General features: G+C 50.6%; 1 protein-coding gene across 14 annotated transcripts in view; it reads right to left on the bottom strand.

Moving 5' to 3' along the window:
• Arhgef10 (Rho guanine nucleotide exchange factor (GEF) 10) overlaps positions 1-18640 on the bottom strand; it is a 94674-nt gene that overhangs the window by 54243 nt on the left and 21791 nt on the right. For 8 of the 14 annotated variants that reach the window (XM_030243425.1, XM_017312669.2, XM_017312673.1 and 5 more), the window contains exons 3-10: positions 17907-18071; positions 16598-16879; positions 14423-14486; positions 11997-12073; positions 10046-10102; positions 6471-6634; positions 4117-4233; positions 1449-1563 (exon numbers count right to left, since the gene is read on the bottom strand). In XM_030243425.1, coding sequence (XP_030099285.1) covers positions 1449-1563; positions 4117-4233; positions 6471-6634; positions 10046-10102; positions 11997-12073; positions 14423-14486; positions 16598-16879; positions 17907-18071 — 1041 coding nt within the window. The remainder of the gene's footprint in view (positions 1-1448; positions 1564-4116; positions 4234-6470; positions 6635-10045; positions 10103-11996; positions 12074-14422; positions 14487-16597; positions 16880-17906; positions 18072-18640) is intronic. The other 6 variants (NM_001037736.2, XM_030243426.1, XM_017312671.1 and 3 more) reach the window with 2 other exon arrangements.

Raw genomic sequence — 18640 nt, 5'->3', positions numbered from 1 at the left:
GAAAAGCAGCAGGGTGGGACCTCCTTATTAACTTCCTGACTTCCCCTCCCCCCACTGTGGTCTAAGAAAAGCACAGAAGCTATAAACTAAAGCTGGGAGCACAGCTCAGTGGCCAGTGCTGGGAGCACAGCTCAGTGGCCAGTGCGTGTCGACATGTTTGAGGCCCTGCGTTCCATTCCCAGCACAAGGAAGAAAAGTTTAAGCCAAAACTGAACCCACACCTAAAATCCAGACAGAGCTACGTGCAGTGTCTGGAAGCAGTGGGCGCAGGATCGTCTATGTCAGAGAAACCCCCAAGTGGCTGAGTAGATGGCTGGGAACGCAAGCATGGGGTGTTTTTAAAGAACTCTCCAGGTAACTCAGGGACATCTGGGACTACGAACTCTTGATTCAGGCCAAGCTGACGATTTGGCAACTTGGGAAGTGGAGACAGGTAGCTGGTTTAGGGACACACCTTTGAGCCTCTGCACCCCTTTCCTACCCACGTTCCCATCCGGAGCCAGAGCTCTGCCATCCATCCCTGGAGGCCTTGCCAGCCTTCGGATCCTAGCTGGGATCTCAATCCCCAAGAGTGGTGGTCCCTGACCTGAAGGATCTCCCGCCTACAGCCCATGACAGCATTCAGTGTTACACAGGCCACAATGTTCGGTGAGATTTAGGAAAACTCAAGCATCGTGATACCAGTCAGTCTCCCCTCACCGGCTGGAAGGATTCTGTGACCCCAGGGTAGATAACTCCCTCCTGACATGAACCCAGGTCCATGAAGAACAGCAAAGCTGGGAGAACCAATCCGTTTATCAATGTCGTGCACCGGTCCAATTTGGGATGGGTGAAGTAAGAATCCACAGAGAGGGTCCTAGCACCTGAGGGCTATAGGGAAGGGCCATGGTGGAGCAGCCGGGGACATAAACTAGCCTCTGGTGCAGCTGTTTTCAATCTGAGGGTCATGACCCCACTGGGGGAATCAAACGACCTTCTACGGGGGTCACCAAAGACCATCAGAAAACAGACATTTACATTATGGTTCATAGCAGATGTAAAACTAAAGTTATAAAATAGCATCGGAAATAACATTTTGGTTGAAGGTCACCACGAAATGAGGAACTATATTAAAGCTTTGGGAAGGTTGAGGACCACAGCTCTCGTGAGGAGGCAGCTGCAGAGTCAGCTAATTACGATGACTCCCTTAATTCTCTGGTTTTGTTGTGTGCAGCCCTTTACGTGTCTTGCCAAGGAGTTTCCATACTCTGCAGGTATGTGGGGGCTTTGAGAGCAAACCATCCTTCATTATGGAGGGGCGGGCCCAGGTCAGCTGAGTGGAGTGGGAGTCTCTCTGCTGAGGGGAAAGGTGCAGGAACTTTCCACGCTGCCTCCTCACAAGAGTTGGTGCCATAAAGGAAGGGGAAAGGGAGCCAGGCTCGTGCTACACGCAAGGATTGGCCCCAGACCTTGAGAGACCAAGGACCTGGTCCTGATGAAGGAGCCGCCTCTCTTCACAGCAGCTTTGGTTTTCTCCAGCCCATCTTTGGTGCCCTCCTTGGCTGCCTTCATAAGCTTCTGCATCTGTAAAACAGAAGCAAAAGTCAGGCGCTGCGATCGCCCACACAGTGCTACCTGATGTTACTTTAAAAGAATACTGTCAAGTAGTCTGGGTCTAGACATTACCTGGAATGAGCTTTGCAATTTGGGGGAGGCGTCTTGGTTATAGTCAGTGCATATGTGTTTGTGGTTCTGGGATACTTTTGTTTTTTTGTTTTTTTGTTTTTCTTTCTTTCTGCTTTTTTGTTGTTAAAGACGAGCCCTTCCTTGGCAGGTTTCAAAAACCTTCCTGCTACATCAAAGCCTTCTCCCCAAATCTTTCCCAAACACAGGGACCTTTGAAGAGTGGCAGAGAGTTGTGTGCCCCTAATCCAAGGACAGAAGGGCTAACTGTATGTTCAGGCCTTCAAACAAACTTCTGGATGTTCTCCACAGTGGGTCCTTCCTGCCTTGTCCTAGGTAAAACTACACCCAGTTATTCAGAAGGGCAAGACAGAGTCACGGATAGACAGTGGGCTGAGGCTGGCCCAGGGGTTAGGAAGACAGCCAATCCCTCTGTGGAGGCATAAATCAGAAAGACAGCCCATACAGGTTGAGTTCACTGTCCCTGGTTTCCTCCAGCCAGGGCTGTGATTTAGCGGTCAAATGGAAGCCAGAGATGTCCAGGTGTGGCTTGGCACAGATGCCATCTCATTTCTTACTTTTTAAACAGCTGGCACTGAAGACATTTGCATTGGGCACTGGGTGTCCTTTCAGAGAAAGCCCAAGAGGCCAGTGAACAAACCAACCAGTAACCCTCTCACCAACCTGTCAGCAAGCACACTTCAACCCTCAGCAGGCTGCCATGGCAACCAAGCCTACAGCTCCTGCCCTCTGCTACCTGCTCTGGGCCACTTCCTCCAGAAGACGAGAGTCTTGACTGGTTGTGTTTAGAAGAGTCTATCCTGAAGGCCCTTATGTCCCAATGCAGATATGGCTTTCTACTCAATGACCATTCTGCACAGCTCTAATTAACCCCCGGCCTACACTTCCAATCCAGCACCCCAAAGCAGATTTCTATCCCTTTTCTAACAGATGGAACTTTAAAGTGACTCTGCCCACACATGACCTTAACCTATTGGGATGTCAATGGCTCTTTGAGCTCCCTGCAGGTACCATTCCTGGTCCCATTCCTCTTGACCCAACCATGGGCAGCTGCACCTCAGCCCCACTTGGCCACATCAGAATAATCAGAGGACTGCAGACTGGGGGCAGGTGGGGCCCTCTAGACCCCAAAGCTTGCCTCCACGTTTGGAAGAAAAGACTAAATTCTGGGAGCTAGTTAAAGAGGCTCATCCAAGGCTCAACCAGGATGCTGGGCTCTCACTGTTCATGCTCCTAGGGCTTGCTCACATCTTTGGACCTGCCAACCACAATCATCCACACATTCCTAAGCTGGACCGAGCTGGACCTGTGCAGCATGCTACCCCACCTAGCAGAGAGCCCACGGCTCGCAGGAAAATCCCAGAACCAGCAAACTGTCTCGTGGATCTGCATCTGTCTTCTTACTGCCCTGCGGGGAACCAACCAGATGCTGGCCGAACAGTGGCGTGCCTCACGGGAAGGCAGCTCTTCAGAAAGCCTGGTGTCTAGATGCTGAAGAGTGGAGCCACTGCCTGCCCAGGGCTGGCTCCAAGAATCTCTAGCTCTTGTGAAATCCCATCTAACACACGAATAAGTCTCACGTTACCAAAGGATGGAGAGTCAGCAAAAGTTACTTGACAGTGCCCTTTTAAAACACATCTCAGAGGAGGAAGATATGCAAACCCAGTAGTTCTCAAACTTTTGGCCTAGGAGCCCCTTAAACTTCACAGTCATGTTCACTGGAGGTTTGGAGCTGGAAATGGAGCCCGATGAATGCCCTGATAGCTTTCTTTTGTATTTTATTAATCTATTGTGTTCAAGTTAAAATTGGTAACAATTTAAAATCTTATACTGATACATTCTTTTTTGCTTGTTTGGGTTTTGGTTTTTTGTTTTTTGTTTTTGTTTTTGTTTTTGTTTTTTTTTTGAGACAGGGTTTCTCTGTGTAGTCCTGGCTGTCCTGGAACTCACTCTGTAGACCAGGCTGGCCTCAAACTCAGAAATCCACCTGCCTCTGCCTCCCAAGTGCTGGGATTAAAGGCGTGCGTCACCACACCAGGCTCATATTGATACATTCTTAGAAGATAATCAGTCTATTGCACTTTATATTAAATAACACAATTATAAGAAGTGATTCTATTTTCCAAACCAAAAATCGATATTTATTTCGCATGTTTGGGAATCTCCCAGACACTGCTGATTCCACACTCCATCTGTGGGTGACGTCCCACATTGCAAGCGTCTGGAAGCTTCCTCCCTGCACTTGTGAGAGAACAAGTTCAGAGGTCATTAACGATGGCCCTGGAAATGCTCAGGTAGCCTGGGAGCCCTGGGCCAGGCTTTGAGAACCACTGTTCTGGCTGGGATGCACGGGGCGGGGCGTCAGTCCAACGCACCCTGCGGTCTGCTATGGACCACGTGCTCACTGCAGAGTGTAAGGAGGAGCCACACTACCTTCCGCTCCTGCCTCTGCTTTGCCTGCTGAATCTCCATGGCTCCCACCGTACTGGCCACCAAGCCTCTCATCTTTTCCTCACAGTGCGCCTTAAAGCGGGTTAGGTCATGAGAGAGCTGTAGCACAAAGAGATATGCTTTTTTCAGAATGGGCTCTGTGGGTCCCCAGAGGCTATCCTGCGTGAAGGATGTGGCGCCTTCTAGCTGGAGGCCACCACCTGCTCTGCTTGACCTGAAGTAAAACATGTGTGAGTAAGGCATGCAAGAAGGATGTGTGCTCCTTCCACCGGCAGGCAGGCTGCGTGTGCTCCAGGGAAGAGCAAAGTCAGTAGATGTACAGAATGATCTATGTAAGATCATTCACTTATATCTCCAGGAGACAAGAGCTGGCACACGCAAAATACACTTAAGGCTCTTCTGTGCCAGCATCCGAGGGGAAGAACCTGGCATTCAGGACCGCGCCGGAGTGCGGTTGCTCTAGGGAAGACACTGACTGGTGAGTTGGCTAGAGTGTGCCGAGCCACCCTTCCTACCCTTATCACCACCGGAAACACAGAGAGCCAGCCGCTTCTCCCCTGGGGGTAAGGTCTCACGTTAAACAGGACAAGAACACTTTCAATCATGTTCAATAGAAAGCTGGTACTTCTTTAACATACACATTCATCTGGAAAGCCTAATCTCCATGGACTTCTGTGTCACACGGGCCTACGGCACAGAGACCCCTCTCCACAGCCCCGGCCTCCAAGCGAGAGACATGGGCTCTGTACCCCTCAACACCACTCCACACTCATAGGCTGTTTCCCACCGACATCTCCAGTGCTTCTCCTAGCAACAAAAGGCTGCTGAGCCACTTGCCGTCCTCGCTGGCATTTCTGGAGGCTTGACCGTAACTGTGAGTCCACCTCAAGGGCGGCCAGAGCAGCCCCATTAGCACTGCCAGACTGGATGCCATCTGCCCAAGTCAATCAAACAAACAGGTCTCAAGTGTTTGCTGCCACACAGGGACCTAGGCGCCCCTGATGCTCCCCCTGCCCGGCTACTCTTTCACAACCTTGTTTTAGGTTGAGAGTATCTAATAGGGCTTTATGCAAACAATTATCACTTCATTATAAGCTCCCCTGGCTGCAACTGTAGGTCCATCCCTGGAGAGATCCCAGCTGTACTCCTGATCATTAAAAAGAAAAAACAAAAAAATATTCCTGGAGAAAGTCTGACCGAAAGCCCACCATGCTTCTGTCCTTGGGTCTGAAATAAGTCAGAGGAAATGACAGTTCTCAGGTGACAACTTGCAGAGCTACAGTGGCACAGAAACGTGGTCCCGCCCACAGCCTCGGGCTGCTGGAGTCTCTGGGGAAAGCAGGCAGATGAGGAAGGTGATAGTTAACTGTTACAAAGGCAGAACCAGGTCTTAGAGGAGGACCTCAGGTTGGCTACCTGCCAGCCTCACACAGGAAGTGCTCAGACACCACGTGACTGTACACAGTCAACCCTTACACCCTTCCATAGGAAGTGCCACCAACAGGAGGGTGTCACACGCAACAGATCCTTCTCCACCTGGCCATAGGGGACCCCAGCAACAAGACTATGTGACCCTGCCAGCCACAGAGAACCCCACATTCACCTCAGGCAGTTGTCAGGGCCAGGAGCGCCCCTCAGTAGGACACTCATCCTGAGGGCTTCCGTGTTCTTCCCTGGACTGTAACCTAAGACGTTTTATGCCCCTAAATTGAAGTTCTCTCCAGGGAACAATGATCCGGGTTGCTGCAGCCTCGCCGCTCACCGTCGCTCCTCTGACCTTGGTCTTCATCCAGCTCACAATGTAGTTGGTCATTGTCAGCAGTGCGGAGCAAAACAAAGCTGGGGCCTGCCTTATCCATAGGGCCTGGCCAGCTCGCTGTGCAGAAGGACTGCGGCTGCCAGACTGCAACAAGTTGGTGCCCAGTGATACTCGTTTTCCTTTTAAAGTTTGTCTTTGTGGAAAAGGGAGTCTTTCTCTGTAGCCCTAGCTGTCCTGATACAATACCGCAGGTGGTCAGTGATCTCCCGAATGCCCTCCTACTTCAATGTCCCAAGTGCTGGGATCACACTTGTGCCAACGTGCGTGGCTTTTACCATCTTAGATCCTGGATGGCGAGCCTGGTTAGTACTGCAGAAGTGACTTTATGAGGGTGTAACAGCTGGACCCTCCTGTGCTTACACATAGGAGACCACTTCGCTGGTACCCTATGCTCTCCAAACTACACTCGGATGTCTGGGGACTAGCCACGGAAGCGTGTGGCTCAGAACACATTTCCCAGTCCTGTTCCCAGGTAAACAGGAGAACACTCGTCCATCACAACAGACCAAGCACATACTTGCTTTTTATGACTGCTGCGCAGGAAGGACCTGGGAATTCCGTTCTTGCCCTCCGAGTCGCTTGGCTCCTCATAGCTTTCGAATTCGCTGGAACTCCACCCGTACTCTGGGGAGCTGTTTCCACCTTCTTCGCCGTTCTCCACATCATCATAAATCATTTCATCTGGGTGCACAGACCAAGGTGACAGCAAATTTAAGTTTGAGTTCATGAGCCTGCTGAGTTACCAGACAGAGGCTGCCCCAACACTGTTCAGGAACAACGTGGACGCTGCTAAGGGCTCTAGCTCCCCGGTGGACCCTCTTCCATGCGGGCAGTGACTGAAATCTGAAAGTGCCCTGGGGACCCAGCACAACTACAGCAAATAAGATGAAAATATACTAAACAATATGCTGGCCATTATAAACTTTCCACAAAGCGAGGCCTTTGTATATGAGTGTGCAAAGACTAGAGACACAGGCGAGAAGCAGGTAGAAAAGTGGCCCAGAGGTAGCAACTGATGGATGGGGGATCTAAGGATGATATGTCGCTCTCTAAGTAGTGAATAGCTCTGTAAGCCGGGACCCAAGGGAGGCCCACCTCTCCTACATCCTCCCCAGATGCTGAGCGGCCTGGGTATCACACTGGGGCAGGGCCTCTGCCTCTGAGTCAGGCAACTGATTCAGGGCCAGGTGATTCTCACAGGAGAACTGCAACCTCACTAAACTCTTTCCGCTTACTGATCTAGAGTTTTGACTGTTGTACAGACAGATGCTGCCGTTTCCTCTGCTGAATCAGCCTTTCCCTTCTCTGCTTCTGTCCCTATAAATGTTACCAGAGTCCACTTCTGCCACTTGTCAGAGCCCAGCTAGCCTTTGGTTTGTCCAGGCTCTCCTCTTCCTTCTGGGTTCTGTTTCCCACGTTTCCCTGGTCCAGGCACCCTCTCTGCCACCCTCTGATGCTGCTGCCCTCCAAGGCACTGACTGCTCTCACCACTTCTCAGGAAGTTTTGCACACAGGCCATTATCTCACTTTACTGCCGTCAATCTGTCCTGGGTGGTTTTAAGATTACTAAAGGCAAACTATGCTGTGATTTTTTTCAGTCCAATTTCATCTTTGACAGCGTTTTGAAGATAATAGTACAACTATTTTTTGTAAAGCGGTTTTAAATGTCTAAATAATTGTCATTCATTCATTCATTCATTCACTCACTCACTCATTGTCACACTCAGAATTGAACCCAGGACCTTGTGCATGCTTGAGTGGCACTCTGCCACTGCACTATATAGCCCTTTTTCTTTATTATTATTGGGTGACGCTAGTTACCCATCATGCCTTGATCTCATTCTGCAGGACTTGAATTCACTCTGTATCTCAGGCTGGCCTTGAACTTCCAATTCTCCTGCCTCAGTCTCTAGAGTAGCTAGGATGCTGGCTGGACACCACCAGACCCAATAATCCATAGCATTTTTAATCCTTTTAAAAATTATGTTCATATTATTTTTATCAATTCTCTTGGACTGCATAGCAGATTAATGTTAGCTCAACACAGCTAGAGTCATTTGGGAAGAGGGAACCTCAACTGAGAAATTGCTCCTGACGAGACTGGCCTGTAGGAACCTTGTGGGACATTTCCTTGATTGATGATTGGTGTGGGAGGGTCCATGTCACTGTGGGCGGTGCCGCCCCTGGGCTTGTGGTCATGGGTGCTCTAGGAAAGCAGGCTAAGCAAGCTATTCAGAGGAAGTCAGGCTGCAGCTCCCCTTCACGTAATCGGCTTCCGTTTTCACCTGCAGACTCCTTCCCTGTCTTTCCTCAGTGATGGAACGTGACCTGACAGTTTTAAGCTGATATAAACCCTTTCCTCCCCAAGTTGATTTGGGTCATGGTGGGTTTTTGTTGTTGTTGTTTTGGTTTGGTTTTGTTTTGTTTTAAACCCAGCAATAAAAAACCCTAAATAAAACAGAATGTTCATCAAGCGACTTTTGCATGCTACTCTTTTGGGGACATTTGTTAATACTTAAGCTGAATGAAGCATAGTGCACAATTTTAAAGCGTTGCATGTAGTTGAAAACACTCGTGGAAACTATATCCTCAGAGCTGTCCTTAAGCCAGCCACACCAGCGTGCGACAGACATTGATTCTGTAGCCAGCACCCATCAAAAGTGCCAAGGGCTTCATTAAAACCTTGCTCCAGTTACATAAGGAACTTGTCTCCTGCTGTATCTCAGATGTGTGCATCGGAAGCCTCTGCTGAGAGCATATCTCTAGGAATGCCATGGAATGGCACATTAGTTACCCTGGCTAAAAAGGCCAGCTAGTGCAACAGCTAGTGGCTTATGGTTAGACCGGCTACCCCTTTATTCTGGTTACCATCACACTTCTTCCCCACATGTTTGCTTCCACATTGTCCATGTCCCTCACATATCTTTCCTGTTACACTCTGTGCCTGGGGTTACTGCTTAATCTGAAAACCTCTACAGGCAGCTGGAGTTTATAGTGCCTCAATGTTAATATAAACCATGTTGGGACCCACTCTGCAATCTTCCCTCATGCCACCTGCCATTTACTTCTTAATTTATAACCCCTTACTTACATCCAGGTTGGTTTAGCCCACTGGTTTAGAAGTTAAACAATGTACTTCTATGCCCGTCATAGACATACCGGACGGACCCTTCATAGCCAAACACACCCACAAATCACGAAGAACTCAAAAAGCAACCAATGTCTGCCGGAAATGGCCCGGCTCCCCCTGACAGGACCATAGCTCTGGGAGTCAGCCCACCTGCAAACCGACCAGCACTGTCGGCTGCCATGACTGACGATGCCCTGCGGCTCACCACAGGCCTGCCAGCTGTCGTACCCGCTGCTCTGCTGCTTCCTTCTGCCTCTGTATCCTTTCCCTGGGGTCTAACACTGTTTCTGCAGTCCGTGAGGACAAACCCAAGCCTCTTACTGCTGCAGCATGCTACACAGATTGTGCTTGCCTGGATGTGGGAGCTGTAAGAACTGCCTCCCTCTCCTGACTACCCAATGGCATCTTCTTCCCGAAGTTCTTGGCGTCTTCTCCCTTTGCTGCTTTAAGACGGTTGTGGGGATCCGGTGCTCTGCAGTTTCTATTTACATCTGCCAAGTTCTAGACCAGTGTTCAGCGAACCCTGCTTTAGACTTGTGTCTCTACAATCTAACAATTTATATTTTCCCTTAGATCTAGAGGCCTTGCCCTGACTCTCTGCACGTCCCCATTTGCATCACGTCTTAGTTGCATGCTGTGCATCAGGTACTGTGAACGAGCACACACACCAGCATTCAGTCACACCATACGAAACAAGCACCAAGGACAGGAGGCCAGAAAGCACGCATGCTGGGCCCAGGGGACCACGCGCACACTCTAGCTGCTCTTGCACCTGGAATGAGAACTGCTAAACTAGACCTACAGCTCTGGTCTAGACCCGGAACGAGAACTGCTAAACTAGACCTACAGCTCTGGTCTAGACCCGGAACGAGAACTGCTAAACTAGACCTACAGCTCTGGTCTAGACCCGGAACGAGAACTGCTAAACTAGACCTACAGCTCTGGTCTAGACGTGACCAAACCTGGCTCAGAGTCCGAGTTTTCCCTCGGAACGTCGTCGTAAATTGCTTCCTCTGGATCTGCAAAATAAGGGAAAATGTGTTTTTTTAAAAAACTGGCCAGAACTGACGAGTGTGATGTAAATGTCCTAAGCTTAGCCTCCCCATGTTATAGATATTCAGAGGGTTCCAGCAGAGAGGTGGCGGCTGCTGCTGGGCCAGAAGATGACGCTCTGAATGAGAGCTTCAGCTCTAAACAGAAGATGCGAAATCTGACCAATGAGAGGGAGTTCACGGTTTCCAGGCCTGTTTACTCTACAACTGTGTATCGCTGCTCTGTGGCTCTTTTGAACAGGTTTAAGCCTGTGGGGTTCAGATGTCCTGATGCACTGGAATACAAAGGTGGTACACAAGCCTTAGGAATAAAAGACTCCATTGGTGCCACATGCCACGGGACTCCACTGGGCTGCACTGATGGGCTGTGTATAGGGTTCACACCCTGGGGGGGGGTGGGGGGGGTGAGAAGCCACCCTTGCCAGAAATGCCTTGATTGCATGGGGACGTTTTCCTCCTGTGTTATGGGAACCTGAGTGTTCTGTGAGTAAGTGTTCTTGACGTGTGTGTGTGTGGGTGTGTGTGTGTGTGTGTGTGTGGGTGGGTGTGTGTGTAGTGGGGGGGTTATATAAAAATGTCATATACGGTGTAAGATGCTCACACTGGACCACCTATAACCTGAGGCTCATCTGAATATGTGAAGTGCCTACATGCCTCACGTGGAAATGTGCTTCAGAAAAGGCCTTTTGAAGTTAGTTTTCAGAAGTATTTGTGTTACCCTTTCTGTGGAAGAACACTCGACCACAGTATATTACCATACTCAAATACATGGGAGACAGACTATAAAGGAACTGTCCCCCACATGTAGCTCTGTTACCAATCACCATGGGGACCAAGTGTAGTCTGCACTCCCGAAGTTGTGGGGCAGCTAGCACACACTACTAACACCTGTGCAACCTGTGGCCAGAAAAGATTTCTCCTCCCAAGACAGGGCTGGGTAGTGTAAGCCCTAGGGATGCTTTTGAGCAGCAGTAAATTATTTGTAGAGCAAGACAGAGACACAGACAGACAGAGATAGACAGAGAGACATTCAAGAGAAACAGAGACCAAGACAGAGACAGAGACTGACAGATGAAAGAAACAGAGACAGACAGACAGACAGGCAGGCAGACAGAAACAGGAGTGCAGAAGAAATCTGGACAGTGGACACTGGGAATAAGACTGTTGGTACATAACAAGATGCTGATGGATTCTTGTGATGGGTCTGAGTCAGCTGCTCCCGAAAAGCCACCACCATCACCCTAGAACCTGTTAGTCACAGTTAAAGCAAAACAAAACTTTCCAGAAGAGACTTGATCTTGGAGGCAGCTAAGGCGGTTTGAGTTTTGGGCCAGTCATATGAAAGAGCTACCCAGAAATAAGGAGATAATAAAAGGCATAGTCTTTACTTCCTTAAAAATAAAAACACATTGGACTGTCTAAAAACATCTCCGCTTTTAAATTACTGTGGGATCCAGACCTGCATGCCCCCGACCCAGAATTGCCCCTCAGGGTAGCTCCAGACAAAGACACTCTAGTGGCGACCCAATCGAGAAGCTTCTCCCAGTGTCTCAATAGAGAATGGCTGACCAGGGCGGCAGGTCAGAGCATTAGCTACCCACCATACAGTGAAGCCAGTCTGTACCAGGAAGAAATGGGGGTGAAGGAGTGGAGAGTCTGGGGGGGGGGTAGCTAAGTGCTCCTCGCAGAGCTGTGATAACCTCGATGCAAAGCAAGAGGCCACTTCAGAGTCCCAGGGGACGTCTATACACAAGTACATGAAAGCAATTTAAAGCTTCAGGTTTCCAGGAAAGGAAACCCACTGCCACCTTCTGGCAGGACCTATAGGTGCTTGGGGGGCCCTTGGGCTGGTGGCACTTACTTTCCATCCATGCTGTGTTGGCAGGGTCGGCTGCCCATCGGGCCAGGGCACTGCCTTCTTGGCTGCCTTGCTCACTGCTGGAAGGAAAGGCATCATGAATCGAGAGCAGAGAAGAGCACAGAAGTCACTTGGGGAGGGGGGTGCTGAGTGGCCTATAGCACCCATGTGTGAGCACACACTACTGTGTCTGCTGTGGGTCTTCCCAGGCACAACTGCAAGAGTCCCAAGTTCAAGTTTACACCCTTGAAATCTATCAGCCGCCACACACATGGCTGCGTCACAAGTGCCATCCTCTCAGTATGGCCTGAATGTCACACATGATGCCACCTGATTGCATGAGGCCTCAGTCTTCTCTTCCTCTGGCACAGGCTGGCAGGAGGAAGGCACATGAGCCACGGGGCTATCCACACCCACATAGCGATAGTCACAGCCAGACAGGGACTGGGACGCAGTCTTACACAATATGAGCTACTGTCACACTTCCCACAGAGAATGACAAGAAGGGGTTCACTGGACAAAACATGAATTGTCACTGTGAGGTTCCAACACACTGACAGGGTGGTAGGGTGATGGGCCCCAGGACATCTACTCCTGGCTGAGGCAGTCATAGTGACAGCTGCCCAGCAGTATACAAGAATTAGGGGGAAGGAAGAGTGCATAAACAGGGTGACCATGCAGCAATCAATATGCAAACGGCTCTGGAAAGCCAACCTGTGCAAAGGGAAGGAATAGATTCCAGTCACTGAGGAAGCAACACATCCTGTCAGGGTAGGTGGGGGTGGGGCGGAGGGAGGGGCTTGGAGGCTGTGGCACACAGCCTCAAGGTGGGTAGGACCCAAGGCAATAGCACCCCAGGAGTGTCTTCCTGCACCTGAGAATCCAATTACATGCAGACATGCAGCCGAGGCCGCTCTCTGCACCACCCCCTTGGACGTTAAAAGTTCTAAGTCTGTCTGTGAGATCTCATGAGAAGGGCTGAGGGTGAAGGATGGCGAAGGTCTTCACCGCCATCCCCTTCTCTGGGAGTGATGCACCCCACAGATGCCTGACGCCAGACAGCATCCGACAGTACCCTTTAGGAACTGCTATACTGAGGCCACACCCAGTGGTCACGCTGATGCACAGAAGAGTGCCAGCCTCATCACAATTCCCAGAAAGAGCAGGGAATTTACAACTTAGTGTCTACTAAGGCTCCACTTAGTGTATTCTAACATTTCGGGTGTCAGGGTTAACTCTGGGAGAACTGTTAACAGCAGAAAGGAAGACCGTGGAGGGGAGACATATTAGATGTGTGTGGATGTGTGTCAGGGACTGGTCCTGTGCTTAGTAGCTGATGGGGAAGGAGACAGCAGACAGGTAAGGGCATTTCCACAGAGAGGAAAGGTCAGATGCTTGGCGGGCCGCTGGGGAATGAGACATGGTACAGCAGGCACCCACAGATGTGCACACAGGGCAGACATGGTCCTTTGCTGACCATAGGGATGGGACTCCATAGGGAAGGGATGGCTCTTTCACTCTTTCAAGTTTCCAGTTGCATCTGAATATTATTTTGTTGGTGGTGGTGGTGGTATGTGTACGCATGTGCACATTTGTGTCTGGGTGTGCATGCATGTTGTGAGTGGAGGCCACACATTGGGAGTCTTTCCATCACTCACTACTTTATTTTATGAGATGGTATGACTTACCCAGAGCCCACTGATTTAGCTAGACTGGCTGGCCAGCAAGCCCCGAGGAATTCTCCTGCCTCCACCTCTCCAAATGCTGGGATTACAGGTTTGTGCCCTGAACCTGGTTTTTATGTGGGTACTGAGGGTTGAACTCATGTCCTCACACCTGTGTGGCAAGCACTTTACTGATTAAGTCCACCACCCCTGCCCTGGTTTAAGTTTGGGGAAGCAAGGTCTCACTATGTGGCCTAGTCTAGTCTAGAACTCTTGACCCTTCTGTCTCTGTCTCCTCAGTGGGACTGATTACTAACCTCTAATTATGTATAGAACTACAGTTTCTGAAAATGTGGCGATTGTGGGTCCCAAATTCTGCATTCCCACTAGGTGAAAAGTCCTTGTCATGGGCTTATTTCTTCCTAGAAATTCCAGTGATTTCTAGAATCTTAAGTTTGGGGGACTTTAATCCTAAGGACTAAAGGGAAGATACAGAGTGTTAAGACTGGCCACAGCCATGCCGGCGTGACATGGCTTGATGACTGGGAGGACACAGCTCTGTTCACCAACTCACAGTTTACACTGATGCTTCTGTGGTGGGGGCGGGGTGGGGCTTGGAGGCTGTGGCACACTGAGGGCCTAGAGGTGGGTAGGACCCAAGGCAATAGCACCCGAGTGTCTTCCTGCAGCTGAGAGTCCAGAGGGGGTAAGTCCAGCACTCAAGGAAAGGGCATAGCATGGGGGAGCCAGCGTCAGCAGAGATACCTGTGTGGAAGGTCCTCGGAGCTTAGGGAATTGCACTGCCCATCTCCCACAGTTTCTGCTGCTTCTGTGAAAAGGAAAGATGGGCAGAGTTCGACAGTTGGCTTCTGAGCCTTAAATGTATCTCATGCTTCCTTCTCACCAATGGGCAGATGAGCAAGGCCCGTCAAAGAGCAGGCTGGGAGAAGTGCAGACCAAGCCAGCTCAGAGGACGGGCTCACAGGAGACGGTGCTGTCATCTGGCACAAGCGTGTGCATATGGCTTGCCCAGCCTCCAATGGGCTGCCTCCCTGCTCAGCCAGCGGCAGAGGGCAACCCCTGGGGGTAGCTGACTGGATGACCTCAGGCAAAGGCTGGATTCCTGGACTGGCAATGCCGCCCATGAAGAGCCCTCAGAAAAGGACTTATTTTATGGGTAAGCAATAAGCAATTGCTCCCAACACTTTCCAACCATACACAAGCCAGCTGTAGGCCAAGAGGCTGAACCTAGTGCGGACAACATGGAGACCCCCCACCACCACCACAGGGACAGTGCTGTCCTGGCCACAGGGGCTGCAGCCCTGTAGTTGGATGCCAAACAGCACGTGTAGCTGCCAGGTGTGAAACCTGGTCAGCAGCGCAACCACACCCTGGCTACCCAAGCTTTCTGGGCCATGGCTATGGCGAAGGAGCACCAGAAGGCTCACGGGCCTCCTGACCTGACTAGATGTGGCAGACACTTTCCCGAGCCCACTAATCAGGAAGCTGTTCTCTGCAAGTCTGTACTTCCGGGGAATTAAGGTGGGGCCCTTTTCATCAGGCAAGACATGGAGGGGTGGGGGGGGGGTGAGGCATGTGCAGGAAGAGGCCACTAGAGGGCCAACATGACCAGAGCTCTTCTCCAGGACAGGCTTTTCACAGGTGTCCAGGCCCAAGCTCCAGCTGGGCTGCCAGCCTTCTGAAAGCTGACTGTATGGTGAGGGGGGAGAGGGGGGCGGGCGGGGGGGTGACCCTGAGGATGTGGAACACAGCCGCCCCTCCTCTAGGGCGGGACATGGGTACCGGGTGTCCAGTGGCTGGCCAGCCCCTCAGTGGGGTCTGTCTGCTGAGTGCTTCCTAACCAAGGTGAGACAGTCCTCTTACACTCAGGGAGACTCAGAGGATACAGAATTCTGATTTAGAGTTACACGAAGAATTCAGCGAGGGTTCTTAGCTTTACAGCTAAGAACTGAGAAAACGCTCTTTAAAGAAAACTCAGTTTTGAATCCTAGAAACCATAGAGAGTTTTAAAGATAACTGTTTCCTCTGGAAATCTACCATATAAGTGCTGAGACTCGACCACGACCTGCAGTGCGTCCTAAAAAACAAGGGTCTTTGCAGTCAAAGAAAATGTGTTCGCATGCCAGGCATGTGGAACAGCTACTTGGGGCAGCTGAGGCAGGGGGATCGTGAATTCTTGACTGCCTGGGTTATGGAGTGAGTTCAAGGCCAACCTGGGCAGTTTGGTAAGACCTGGTCTCAAAATAGGAAGCCGAAAGGACTGTGGATATGGCTCACTGGCAGAGTACAATATTTAGTACTCAGTACTGAGTACTAGAGCCTAGCATGCACAAGGCTCTAGTACTGAGCACTGAGTACTAAATATCGTACAGTACTCCAGTACTGATTTGGGGAAGGAATCTATCATTTTGAAGTGATGAATAATTGAACAACTTAAAGTACTCTATTTGAAAATTATTTCACATGATTTAAAACAATTCATTTTGTGTATTAATCTGTGTATTTACTTATTTCACTATGTATAAGCAGCGCTCTCTGTACCAGGACCGAAGGACAAGTGACTCTTTACCACAGACAGGATTACAGAGACCCCATTCTGAGGTGTGTGGATTAGAGGATGATGGGACACTATGGACTCTAGAACAGTGATGGTAAGTTACAGAGAACGTAGGGCTTTGGCCAACTCTAGAGTTAAGACCACGTGAATTCTCCTGGTGTGCAGGGAGGCCTGAGGCACGAGAGCACACAGCTGTCTCAGACTTGTCACTTCACTGTACCCGGGTGGTTACTGGGGGGATTAGCCTGGGCTTATTTTCCAACACTGCAGGCAACTACCATGATGGGAGAGGAAAGACAGGGCACAGATTTCTCAGCCGGTGTGGCCCGTCGCTGCGTGAAGCTCTGGGGGCACGCACATACCTTCCTCCTCTACAGACTCGGCTCGGATGATGACAGGACTGGAGTAGGCAGGCAGCAGCAATGGCAGGTTGGAGGGGACAGCATAGCCACAGGGCACAGGCACAGAGTAACCACTGGGCACACGCAGCCCCACGCCTTCCTCCTCTGTATTCGCGTCTGGAGATGACGGCTGGTCTTCCTGCAGCGGCGTGATGTCGATGACAGAATACGGGTTCACTTTTGTGGGGACCACAAGTTTCGCAGGCTCTGCCTCGGGGGCAGGTTCAGCTCCAGTTCCATTTCCTGGAGGACGGAAGGACACTACTTAGCAAACAAGAGTGTTGGGCGTGTATGTGGTCCCAGTGGCTGTAGCAAGGGCAGGGAAACCCTACACCTGTCCCCAGTGTCAGGACCCCTGTCCCCCCCCCCCAACCTGCAACATTCCCAGATCACCACAGGGGGCTGTGAGGTCCAGGTCTGTGGGGTACACCATTGAATGGAGAGCTGGTGTCACTCCTGGACACAGATGGTGGAGACCTTGCACAGAGGTTCCCAGGACAACACATCAAATGAGAAGAGTCAAAGAACCACATGTAAAGACTTGGCCAGGGGTGAAGGAAGGAGAAACTGGTCCTCAACCATGGTGGCCATAGTTGGGGGGCTAAGCAGCCTTCCTGGCTAATGAGTAGTGGCCCAGTCAGGTAACTCATTCCCGTTTATATACCATGATGAAGTGGCAAGGAACATCTATTAGACAATAGCAGGACATCTATCTATCAGACAATAATAGGCATTTGTCTATAAAGTAGAAAGTGGGGAAGGGGTTAGAGCAACAAGAATAGAAACTGAGGAGAGATGTTACACAACAGAGCTTATTCAGGGCATCACAGAGACCCTGATGCCTTCGGCCCCATTATCCTTGTCGTGATTTATATATGAAGCCCAGTCCACACCAAGGCTTACAGGCTGAGGCTTGGTCCTCAGCAGGTGTCCTTATGAGGTATGACTACATCTTGGTATCCCATGGGACACCACGCTGAACAGATACCGGATGGTGGGACACCGGGCTGGAGGAAGGGGTCACTGGGGTTGCGCGTGGGAGTCTTTGAAGGAGCTACCATGTCTCCTCAGCTTTCCTTTCTCGGTCTTCCTGAGTGCCGTCATGTGAACTGCTCTACTTTGGTCTGTGCTACAAGCCCGGACCCTCTGAGTGCGAGCCCAGGAAAACCTCGGGGGTTTTGTTACAGGAAAGGAAACTCTCAGCCCTGTAAGCACAGAGCGGTCAGGAAGCCTCCTGCAGGACCCAGGGCAGCGTGGCCGTGGGACTGACCTGCAGGGCACGTGTTCTCGTCTGCACCTCCTGCTTCAGCACCTCTCGTCCTATCGTCGGCAGACGGGACTTGCCGATCCGCTTCGGGAACTTCATCTCCACTGTCGAAGTCAAACAGTTCTCCCTCCTCTTCGTTGTTGCTGGTGTCACATTTCGCTTCATGTTCTGGAGTTTAAAATAACATAAGTCACAATGCTTGTCTCTGCTTCCAGGAAGCCATTTGCAACCTCCCTGTGCAGGGCTAACTAACCCAGGAGAGAAGGCAGGAGGAGGTGGAGAAGCTCAGCTCAGCTCCCGGGGAGCCAGCTGGCGGCCCTCGCACAAACAGCAGCAGGACTTTGGATCGGCGGCGTTATGATGTCCCTTGACAGGGCCTTCGTCACAAGGTAGAAAAGCAAACAGGGGGAAGGCAAGAGAAAAGCACCTCTCACATCTGAAGTATGTGCCCTGACTTAGCATCGAGGAAGATCTGGTCTCTTTGCCATACTGCGACAACTCAGAGGAGAGGAGAAAGACTTGATTTACTAACAGGCCACCGGCCACAGAACGAGGCCACCATCACGCCTCAATCATCCCCTGGCAGAACGAGGTGCCACGTAATGTTCAGCCCACAATTAGAATTTTTTTTTTTTTTTTTTTTTTTTTGGTCAGGGGTCAGGGGCGAGAGAGCACTGCTGAGAAGAACATGTTTTACATCATGTAGGGTTTGTCGGGACAGGGTGTGTGTAGTTCAG

Source organism: Mus musculus, chromosome 8, assembly GCF_000001635.26.
Source record: "Mus musculus strain C57BL/6J chromosome 8, GRCm38.p6 C57BL/6J".
NCBI lineage: Eukaryota > Metazoa > Chordata > Mammalia > Rodentia > Muridae > Mus > Mus musculus.
Note: the sequence above shows the minus strand (reverse complement) of the source record. Positions and strands in the feature narration are given on the sequence as shown.